Source organism: Molothrus aeneus, chromosome 5 (genome assembly GCF_037042795.1).
Source record: "Molothrus aeneus isolate 106 chromosome 5, BPBGC_Maene_1.0, whole genome shotgun sequence".
In the NCBI taxonomy this organism is placed as follows: domain Eukaryota; kingdom Metazoa; phylum Chordata; class Aves; order Passeriformes; family Icteridae; genus Molothrus; species Molothrus aeneus.
Window position 1 is genome coordinate 37,266,336 of NC_089650.1, and position 11,704 is coordinate 37,278,039.

General features: G+C 38.3%; 1 protein-coding gene across 2 annotated transcripts; it reads right to left on the reverse strand.

Annotated features, from left to right (window-relative positions):
• Positions 1-492: 492 nt before the first annotated feature.
• On the reverse strand, positions 493-11,347 carry RXYLT1 (ribitol xylosyltransferase 1). Of its 2 annotated transcripts, XM_066550267.1 has the most exons (6): positions 11,188-11,347; positions 10,606-10,785; positions 9,515-9,617; positions 4,322-4,636; positions 2,505-2,675; positions 493-1,453 (listed from the first exon to the last, which is right to left on the reverse strand). In XM_066550267.1, the coding sequence occupies exons 1-6, from the start codon at positions 11,327-11,329 to the stop codon at positions 1,036-1,038; spliced, it is 1,329 nt and encodes a 442-aa protein (XP_066406364.1). In that variant the 5' UTR covers positions 11,330-11,347; the 3' UTR covers positions 493-1,035. The 2 variants fall into 2 exon arrangements, with proteins under 2 accessions (XP_066406364.1, XP_066406365.1); XM_066550268.1 differs by lacking the exons at positions 9,515-9,617; positions 10,606-10,785; positions 11,188-11,347 and adding an exon at positions 7,463-7,536.
• Between the last annotated feature and the right edge of the window lie 357 nt (positions 11,348-11,704).

Sequence of the window (11,704 nt, forward strand, 5' to 3'; positions counted from 1 at the left end):
TAATTAGCTGTACAGCCTTTGAATTGCTGCATGAGAACAACCCCACGTGTCATGCTGTGGTCAGACAGAAGTGGCTACTACAGCCCTTTGGTATGGCAGTGGTGTGTGTGCAGTCCTACTGCTCAGCAGAACAGACTGGAGGGAACTGCACAAACACAAGAACAGGAATAGATCCCTTTGGCTACATTTAACAAAAAAAAAATTGAAACTGTTTATGGTACACATAGTACCATAACCATGCAGTATTACACTTCTGCCATCTTTTGGCATTGACGAGTTTCAGCAGATTTTGAGCAATCAGATAAGCTACAGGCAGGTTCATGTCTAAAGCCTGGTGTTCTGAACATGCAGCTGTAACTACAGGTAATGAAAGAGCAGAAACACAGAAAGGTATAGCCCAAGACTAAAAACAAATTAAAGAAAGTAATTTTGATATCTCAGGGTAAAGATTAAATATATTGCTATCAAATATTTTCAAGAAAGAGTTCTCTATTTTTACCTTGAAATACACATTTTTATTCCACAGTCTTTAGCTTTATGGTCACTTTGTTGGAAATGAAATGTCAACCAAGTAAACAGTTCACATTTTCAAAACGAGCACATACCAGAATATGCTAAACCTGGCAATTTTGTAATAATACTTTTCATTTTTAGTTTCCCTAATAAATTACCCTGTACCACTCAGCCTCCATTCCTTTTTCTTCAAACACAACTGATTTTCTTAAGTTGGATTTTACCAAATGCACATGCTCAAAGATATTATCCTTAAAATTTCTTACCAAGTCACAAAGCAACATAAAAATTATGAAAATAGTCATGAAATTGTTGTCATCCTTGTACCGTCATATTACATCAACAACCTCTCTGAAAATCATTAAAGATGGAGTGCCAAATGTAGCTCTTGGCCAAGCTTAGAGCAATTCCACTGACTTTAAAAGAAATGCATCTGTCCTGTGAGGTTACTTTTAAATAAAAGCTGCCTCAGGTTAATGGAAATTAGGCTGTCATCTATTCTAGATTTTCAAAAGGGACAATTTATCCCTTATCACTGGGCAAAAATGAATTTTCCAAAGTGTTAATGAATTTTTGTCTCATCCATGCTTTGAAGTTTCGATACCATTCTAAAAGCTTTTTTCTCCTTTGAATCTTTTCTTGTAAACTCATTTTTTTTTCTTTCTCTAGAATAGCAGGAAGCTCTTTCCAGTTTTTAATAAAGATAAATGGAGCCCCCATGGTTTTTAATAATTGCAATGGAGCACTGTGGTAGGCTGATGAATTTCCGCAATCACCCGGTGTCATTACATCTTCTATAACGGGCAGAGATCCATATGAACAAGCTTCATAAATTCTGTAACATTCTGTATTTATTCCCACTGGGCACAATGTCAAATCACTCTGCAGCAAGGCATCTTGATAGTTCTTGAAACTTTCATTTGTTTCTTGAGGCTGCCACCTAGGAAAGTAAAACGAGTGAAAATTAATAATTTCTTCATGGGCACTGCAATGGAAAAATACAGATATGCTTTAATTTCTATTAGTTATAAAACTGAAAATGCTATAAGTGTAAAAATTTTATATTACACACACGGTCAATTGACTTTTACTTTTAATCTTAACTGCTCTTAAAAGTCTTCTAAAAATTTATTGAAAATGTCACTGTTAAAAATAGATTGTAATATGTTGCCCTTTCTGGAAATTATTAACACTTAAAAGTGTAAGAAACAAATTGAAATGCCACTCCAAATCTTCTGCATGACTTGGATGATGCATATGTCAATTTACTTCACAGCACAGTTTAGAAACAGACAAAAAGGGAGACACTCAATGGATTTTTTAATGACTTTTTTTGGCCTCAAAAGAGGTTTGTTCTTCAAAAGCTAGGATGCAGAGCAATTGGTTTAACCTGAATTCATCTACTTGAAGTGCTCAAGATGTGTGGGAGATAAGAGTTTATGTCACACATACAATCCATCTCCTGAGACTCTTTCATCAGGGCAGCTAAGGTCTACCTAAGCACCACTGTGCCTGCTATCCAACATTTTATAGGTGTTGCTTTTCAAAGGTAAGAAATACAATCAGAACCCTACTCTTGTTAGTCAAAAAATAACTGTGCTTTACAGATTAAATCCACTCCCATGTGGAACACAACAAAATATGGCTGTCATTTTTCTTTGGCTAAAGACATTAAACTCCACAAAATACAAGATAAGTGTTTCTTCTCGTAATGAAATATTTGTAAGAAAAAAGCAGAAGGTCTTTGATGGTTATATAGGTTATATATAGACGAGACTTTTCTATACTAGATTTAAAAATATGTAAAATATTATGTAAAATAGAACAGAAATGCTGTTATGTTGACTTAAATGAAGAGTCTCTGCACTATTCCCTGACTTAATGACTAATTACCTTTATTTGTATTATTTTTTAACACTCAAGAAAAGATTGGTAATAATGAACTGGGCAAAAAACTTAGAATATTTTCATGAAGTAAATTAAAGTCTTACTGTTCTCTGGCTGCAATCCAGCAAAGTTTGTCAAGCCCATCCTGTTTCAGAATTTCGATGAGGGTTTCTCTAGAAGAATTCTTATAAACTGTTCCTAAGAAATTACATAGATATGATCTTGGATCATGTAGCATTGACCAGCTGGGTTCCACAACTGGAAAATTTCTGTAGCTGTAAAAAAAATGTGTAAGTCAGACAACCATATCAAAGGAAAAAATTTTGCAGCATTTCATTTTCAGTTCATCATATTTTATGACTAAAACAACCTGCTTGTTGCCAATCCATCTCTACAGACAGACTCAGAAGTAAACCAAGTCACATCCTGTCCTAAAAGTATGTCTTTATTCCCTTTACCCCCATCAGGCCCTTCACAAAGTTTCCAGAATACTTAATATCGTCTTTCAACATCAGATATATTAAATGTGCAGATTACAGAATGTCCTGGACAAACATGCTTTTCCAAAGAGCTGTTCTTGATGCAACCACAAGTTTTGACTGAAATGACCAGTTTAACAGTAGCTATGGCATGTAAGTCTCATCTACCTTAATCTCTGGATATGCTCCTCTACTGAAAATACCACTGGTAACCTCTCAAAGGAAAATCTTACTTTGATCTGAGTGAACTCAATAATTGAATCTTTTGGCTACTAAATAGCTTATTGTGCATTATGTGATGGAGCAGTCCTGTCCTCATTCTTCTCCTGCATGAGGAATGTCAATTCACTTAGTTTCTAATAAGCATTAGAAACTTCATGACAAATATTTTTGCATCATTCCACATCTTCATTTTCCATCTTTACTTGGAAAATCCAGCAAATTTTCTGCCTTTAACCTGTTTTTTACAGCTGTTGTATGCAAGGTCTGGAAACCCAATTTTGATACCAAATTTATCTTCCTCCACCCAGCTTTGCACCCTTGTTTATTGTTCTAAGTGTTGTTGCTTTCTCTTAACTGTCACCCTAATCTCTGCATCTCAAAACTCAACTTCTTTCCACTTAGGAACTTCCAATACCATTGATTCTTTGACACCATCAATAATCCAAATTTAGCATATGTCAGAGACACTGTGAACAAGTTCAAGCTGTATATAAAAAGCTCTGTACAGTTTTCCAGCTTGTTGAGCAAACTAGATCAATATAGGATATTGAATTCAAATTCAACACAAGGTATGAAAATAATCCTATATTCCTTTCAGCTTCTATTACCCTGGTAAGTAGCTAAACAACTATCAACTCTGTTAATAAGAAATAAAAATGCATCTAGCTGAACCAAACCTTTATTTACTCCACATAAATAGTTTGAGCACTTAAGTATAACAAAAATGGGTTTTCTTAAACAAGCAGTTAAGCCAGTTTACACTACTGTGATACTGGAGTATAACAACTCCAAACGGGAAGCCTTTTGAGCCATAGCGGAGGTTAAAAAAAGTACTCTTTTCTTTTCTGAACAAATAGTACCTGCAACTTTATTACATAAGTATCCTTTGAATCTCCATATCACTGGTATGTATTACATCAGCAGTCATGATAATCTCAAGAGCAAATCTACTGAAGAAAGAATAAACAGAAAATCTCAGGAGACACGGGTTCATTTTCCTAAAGTTTCCTAAACACTAGTACCGTTTTCCTGTTATAATTTTTATTGCTAAATGCAACTTTCAAAGACTCCAATGCCTGATTTAGAAAATGACTGATAGGATCACGTTCTGCAATTTACTTATTAAAATTGTTTTGGGCAAAAGCAGTAAGAGTCATATTTTCCATACCTCATGCACAACAATTAATGAATCAATTGCAACTTCTGTCTATAGCACTTACGTAGCTACTCCTAAAGGCCACTGGAAAATATCTTCTTCATTTACGAACGCGTAGTCATACGTAACAAAGAGCAGATTTACAAATCCCCCGTTTCGTTTCAGGTATGGCTGAATCCAGGCGTTGTTGCACTGCTCGTTCCCGAGCAGCACCACAGCCACGTGCTGGATTTTGCGGGTCTCCATCAGTGTCTGTGCGTAGTGCAGCCACTGCGTGGCGTAGGCGATCTTCGCCGGCTCCCTCCCGTTCAGCACCAGCACCACATGCTCCGCTTCTACCGAGAAATAGCCGGGAACTACAGATGGGCCAGTGAGGAAGCTGAGAAAGCCAAAATACAACATCAAACAAAGTAAGACTTTGTAAGACAAATTATTGGCCTCAGTCCTCTAGCTAGTCTTACTACACTGCACTCCAGAGATGATATTTTCTTCAATAAAGAAAATGCAATATACTGCAAAATTAATGTGCAACTACAACCACTTCTGCTGTTAGTATGTACTGCTTAGCTGCTTTCATTTTTATTCAGGAAAAAGGTGATTGACTTAAATAAGGTCAATAAATCCGAACTAGTACAATACTCAAACCTCAAAATGTATGTAAATCAACCACCTTTCAAAAAAGGGTGCACCCTGATGTTCACTAAAGGTTAAACATTTTCTTAATTCCAGTGATAATCAATGAATGCTGTATTAGAACAAGAGAGAGGCCCTCCCAAAAACCTGAAGACTATACACAATCTGGTATCATTAAGAGTGACAGTTAGCTAGTCTTGCATACTACTTTTCTCAGTATTTTGATTAAGTTTCTTCTGTGTAGAATTGATAACACAAGAAAGATCTATCCAAATGTAAACTTAGGTTGGCTGTATGACCCAGGTCAAACTTGAGGCTCTGATACAAGGTAGTAAGCACAAACATTTTAGTTATAAAACAACATTTCTAGATCTTCAACAATGTATTTAACAGAAGAATTTCAGTCATGTAGCAAAATTACCAACTCTTTAATCATTTGCAAATATGTGACAAAAGCCATTTATGACCTTCAATGAAACAAACCAGTATTTGCCAGCTCCTGCTCTTTAGTTACCCGGTGTTTTAACAGATTATTGACTGAATGCAAAGAAGTAGCAGTTACACAGCTTCGGAAAAAGTGGAGGGAGAAAACAGCTTTTTTTTAAAATAAAAGTCAGTTAAGTGATAATTTTCTAGGTCTGCTCCATTACTAGTTTTTCAGCTACCAGCAAAACTTAATTTAGAGTGAGCATGAGTTTTAACTCATGAAGTGCTGAGACTGACAGCTAATTTCAGTTCAAATATACTTGCTGAGGAAAAAAGCTCTCACAACAAAAACTGTAAAGACTACTCCAGTGAAGTTATCTAAGGCAGACTGACCTTAGACAAGTGTATTTTAAACCTGAGTTAAGCTGACATGCTGCTGGCTTGGTGGAAGTATGTTTTTTGGAGCCAAGATTCATAAGATTCATGACTTGGAATAAAGATTTCTAATCATTCATTAAATGCTAAGTCAGATCAAGACTTAAATCCAAAGTTTAAAAGACAATGAGAACAGAATCACTGGGATTCCTAAGAGAGAATACCTTGAGCTTTGGAATGCCTCAAATAGAGACTAAATATGTACAAGTGATCACCTTGCAAAGACACTTGGGGAAAAAGGGTTTTTCCTATGACACAGCACTTTGAGGGTAACAGCTTTACAGCAATAACAGATGTACAGGTCAGGAAGCAATGACTTGTGTGTAGGAATATATGTAGTTGAACAGCATAAAATTACAGTGGGGGGAAAAAAGTAACACAGTGCAAGTCTCATAAATCCATACTTTAATAATCAAAACACCGTGCTAGGGTTGTGCTATTAACTCCCAATCAGAACACAACTGTGACTGGGAAATGGAAGAGACACTACAGAAGCTGCTAAATGGAGGGAGCAGTCCTTACAGTACTAACCACTCACATGAAGGCTAGAGCAAAGATAATATGGGAAGGTTAAGTTTTTTTGGACTAAATACGTGATTTGCTTTCTACAAAGTCCTTGTTTTTCCTTACTAGTGATAGACAGTCATACAAAAATCTGCTATTTTAGACTGGGTCTTATAGTGCCCACTCTGAAGGTGTTGAGACAGCCATTCTTTAATAGCAAGGATTAAATTTAACACTTGCAGTAATAGGGATAATAATAAATACATCCAGCATACACATATTCCATATGCAAAAATGTAATTACATAAAAATGAGAAAATCAGGAAATGAACTTGGAAAGGAGCAGTCCAAATCACAGAAGTGACTTCCATCTACAAAAACAACTTGAGAGGACTCTGGAGAACAGTCAGTATTAATTCCCTCTCTGGAAGAGTCTGTAATAAACAGTAAGATCACTGAATCTTATCAATAGGTAAGATCACTGATCACATATGCGGATAAGCGCTGCTGTGAATGAGTTAATCCTGTTTCATTAATCTGATGAAGCATGTCAATAAGAACACAGATAAAGAGGATCCAGTGGGCATAGTGGTTTTGGATTTTCAAAAAGCTTCACTACATGGTTTTATTAAAACTAAATTGCCAGAAGCTATCCCAGGTGGAATCCTCTGATAGACAGAAACCTCTCCTAGTTGACTGAGGCAAGGCAGCACGGAATGCTTATAAAATAGAGAGGGTGTGACTTGGGGGAAATAGAAATTTAGGAAAGCTCTTGCCAAATAAGAGGTAAGAAGTTTGGCACTCTGTGCTCTACAACATCTCCTAGATGACAGGAGAGAAGGGTGTGAATTGCTTCAAGCCAAAGAAAGTGTTAAATCATGTTCTCTTGCTTTTTGTATGAATGTGCCAAGAGGCTACTAAAATCCACAGTGATGAAGTTCCTTCACCACTTCTGTTTTTAAATAAACATCACTGCATTTTATAGAGAAGCTGATACTTCATGTATTTTTTTAGGCAACTTCTTTGATGGAAATATGTACCCATCAAAATCTGTATTAGGGATGTGCATTCTCCATCATAAATATACAGAATGGGCTTATTCATGTAACTGTGTTCAAGTGGTATTTTGGCATTTTTATGTCTTTAGATTTGTTATTCTTTAAAAACATTCACCAGACATCTATTTTTTAACAATCATTAGACTTACCACAGAGAACTGCAGAACAGCACATATTCTCCAAATATGTCACCTCAGCTAGTTCCCTCTAGCCTCATCTAGTAATCAAAAGATAATTTACCTCAGCCACGCAGTAACAATTCTAGAAAATAACCAGTGAGAAGCCAAAAATCACATAATTCTTCTCCACAACATGAACTAGTATTTCCAAATAGAGTAAAAAGTAGCTATTTCAGAAGCCTAGTTGTTAAAATAACAGTTATATTGCATATTTTCTATACTTTGCACAAGTTTCTACTAGCCTTCGTTATGTTGATAATAAACTTAAGCTTTGTATTTTTATAGGACCTAGCATCCAAGTTGAAATTAGAATAGGGACTCAATTATCCCTGGCACATCTAGACATAACAAGAAGCTATTTAAATGCAGGCATAGAAGTCTTTCTTTGAGAGATGCATACCCTAAGGAAACACGTGAGGTTATTAATCATCTGAAACAGGCACACTAGAAAGAAAATAACCAAAATCAGTCAAGTGACAGACTCATTAAGTACAGCAAATTATTTTCATGTTATAAATGTGGAAAGCAAGAGCCTAAAGAAATTCTTATGTCAATACCAGGAAGATAACCTATCATGCCACAGTATCACGGATTTCTATAGCTTCTAAGATTTTAACTCTGGAAACAACAAAGTCTTTTGCCACTAAAACTACACTGTAGGCACTGGCCCAATATTCAAAGAAAGGACTGTATCCTTTCTCTATATTTGTGAATTGAAAACTCTATTGCTCTGTCAAGGAGACTACCAAAATGCAGAAGCATCATTCATAGTTGATTCTCTAATCTTGTAGGATCATCTTTTATTTGCAGACAAGGAATATAGCTTTTTCTGTTAAAAAGTACATGAATTCATCTATTTCTTCTGGAAAGACTCTATGGCCTGTACCATTCTTACTGTTAGATACTTTGATAAACAATTCAAAATTATTTTAAAAAGTTTTGTGATCACTTAAAACCTCCTTTCAATTCACAATCACTTGGGTACTTCAAACACTACCTTCAAATATTTCAGCTAGAACCACATCTTGTACAAGGAAAAAATGGCCTTCGAAGCAACACATGTTTCAGAAGTTAAGCTCACTTAACTGTGCAATTTATATATCAAAAGAAAACTTTTTTTTTTCAGGCAGGTTCTGATGCAAGTGACTAATGTTGCAGGAGACCTATTTCTGCAGACTGGCTAACTGGCCAAAGAGACAAAAACTCCTTCAGATTCCACTGTATCTTCACAGAAAGCATTAAAATGGTATTAAATAGGGACTCAGAGAAAAGCTCTATATTATTCGCTGCATAATATAAAACTGACAACAGTCTTAAAACATACACGATCACAGATCAAACACCACTGTTAAAGCAAACAGTGTTTCAAGCATAATCACCCTTTCCATACAAAATTTGGTTTGCAAATCAAGTAGCTAACCAGAAGCTAGGTCTTACAGGTAGCCTTTGTTATAAACAAATTATGGTTTTGACACATTCCTATTTATGAACGAATGAGCCAAGTCCCTTTCCCCTGAATACAGCAGAAACCAAAGAGCAGGAGGCATCTTCCTGCTGCCTCACACATGTATACTTGATTTCATCATTTATGAGCCCCCAGGCCCCAGCTCTTTACACCGTTCTCAGGGTTGTATCCTCACCCTGCCACTGAGGTCTCTTGGCTGCTCTTTCTCGCGGAATTGGCAAGTTTTTACATAAATTTTTTAATAACACAAACCATCATAAATCAGATTAAATTGCTCTCTAGTTTTCTATTTTTTAACAGTGACATGTTTGGTCTAGAACTGGTTAGATTTATCAGGTATGTGTTTTTGTGTATAAATTATAATTTTGAATGAGAACCCATATGCATATTCCATAGTTATCAAAATAATACAAAATTAAAGTACTTGCAACTGTATTAAAATAACCACAACTTTGAGACAGCCAAAATAATGCCTGAGCAGTGCATCATTTAGTTTATCTTTCCAGTGCATTATTTACTAAAGTTTACACAATTGAAATCAACATCATGAACAATACCTGAAGTATGTTTTCCCTGCATTTTGGCTTCCTTCTCTCCACTGTGCAATCACATCAGCTGGCTCAAGGTGCCCTCCAAAAATATGTTGCCAAAGGTAAAGACCTACATAAATGAAGACATGATGGAGAATTTGAATGTACAGATCTTGCCTACTCTATGCTCCTAAAAATTGTTTTTGGAAAATGAAAAAGCATCACAACGTAAGAATTTGCGAAAGAAATGTCAGAGCTTCTTGCACAATATGACTTAGAATTAGTTAAGATGAATTTTTCCCACATTGGCATTTAAAAAGATTCTTTGGCTGACAAAATATCAGCAGATGAAGATATACACTACTGCTTCTGTTAGCAACTCTTTCCAGCACACATACCACTAAAAATGAGCAAATATTAATTGGCATTTTAAGCACAAGCATACTTCCCTTAAGCTTTTGTGAAATGCACAAGTTTTTATGATGGTAATATACCAGGCAATATACTTATGTGTTCTACAATGCTACATGAAAGTTCAACTGTAAGCCTGGCATTTACAAAAAGGCTAAACTAAGAACAGTGATACATCTTCAGCAGTAGTTAAAGAGGTTGAGAAGACTTTGGCTCCCAGTTTGTCTAGAGGGGAAAGTCAGTATCTTCCACAAAAGAAGAATTTCCAAGTTCATCAGTGGTAGTAGTACACTGTACTACAGAAAATGCTTTATTTCTCACTGTGTGATGCATTATTTCACAAAGTGTAAATGTGACAAAAATAAATAACGTGCTTAGGCAAGTAAGAGGCCTCTACTTGTGTCATACTGTAAACTAGACTGGATTAAAAAAGTAAGTGCATTTCTTTGCCATTTGAGACATTTTCCTTGACAGATGCAGAAGAGGAGCCTTGAAAGGCACTGATACAAAGAAACTGATACAAAGAGAGTTCAACTACTCTTATACTGCTATGAGTTTGAGTAACAGCTAGCATCTCCCTAATACTCCCCATGTTCAGATATACATACTATTGAATCATATACATAAATTTTAGTCATCAGGAAACCCAGAAAAGCACTACACCAGAAGGGTTAAATAGGCAATAAAGATTGACTACATCTGCTTACCAATTGCTGCTTTGCCCCAAATCTGTACTCTAAGACTGGTCTGTTCTAGGTGAGACCTCGCATATTTTATCATTTTAAGATTAGCTTCATATCTCTGCTGAGAAGCAGCCAGCTCATTTTTCTCATCCGCATCCCACGGATTCCACTCTTCATTTCCCAAGGCAACATGATCTGTGAAACCTAAAAGCGTAATTAACATTAAAATAAAAAAAAAAAAAAGAAGATCCAATTCACAACTGTAGGAAAACTGATTAATTTTCCCAAATTCGTAATTTCACGCAGCGCCTGACAGCCCTAGGTCGCGCACATCACCACCGCCACCACCAAACAAGCGGAACCACAAGCACCGCCGCCTCCTCCTGGCCTGCCGTGCCGCGCGGTTCCCGCCGAGGCCCAGCGGAGCCGGCCGCAGCCAGCGCAGGCCCGGCGGGGAGCGGTGAGGCGCCGGCCCCGCTCTCCCTCGGAGGCCGCCGCCAGGCCCCACCCGCCGGGCCGGCCCCGCTCTAAACCCGCCGCCCCGGCCACACTGGCCGCGGCCAGGCCGGGCAGGGCGGCTCGGAGCGGCCCCGCCGCCGCACTCACCTCGCGGGCCGTGGCGGTCCCGGTGCGAGCGAGGGGCGGCCGGGCGGCGCGGGCGCAGGAACACGGTGTAGGCCGCGTAGAGGGAGAAGAGGCCGTACGCGACGATCAGGGCGGAGCAGAGCCGCCTGCGAGCGCCCCGCATCCCGCCCGGCGCGGGCGGAAGGCCCGGCGGGGGGCGCCGGGAGGCGGCGGCGGGAGCAGACTCCGCCCGCCGGCCTGGGCCGGGGCCTGGGCCGCCGGGGAGGCTCGGAGCCGCCGGGGCCATGGGCTGCCCCTGGCTGCAGCCCCCCGGGCGCTGCCGGCACAGCTGTGCGATGGCGGGTTGTAAACGGAGAGATGAACAGCACAGTCAGGTTATGGAAATTTTATTATAATGGGGAAAGCTTGGATTGATCAGAGTGAGTCACATTCCACAGAGAGATAGAAGGACTATGCGCGAGTCCTTCTTAAGGCTAGATGCTACAGCTTCTGTAAAGCTCTACCCACCTGTAGACAAACACCATGACCCTGATTGTAG

Coding starts and splice junctions, on each gene's coding strand:
- RXYLT1 (XM_066550267.1), bottom strand. CDS start 11,329: ATGCGGGGCGCTCGCAGGCGGCTCTGCTCCGCCCTGATCGTCGCGTAC. Junction 2,676..4,321: donor TGGCCTTTAGGAGTAGCTAC/GTAAGTGCTATA, acceptor TTTTTTTTACAG/CTACAGAAATTTTCCAGTTG. Junction 1,454..2,504: donor TGGATTGCAGCCAGAGAACA/GTAAGACTTTAA, acceptor TTACTTTCCTAG/GTGGCAGCCTCAAGAAACAA.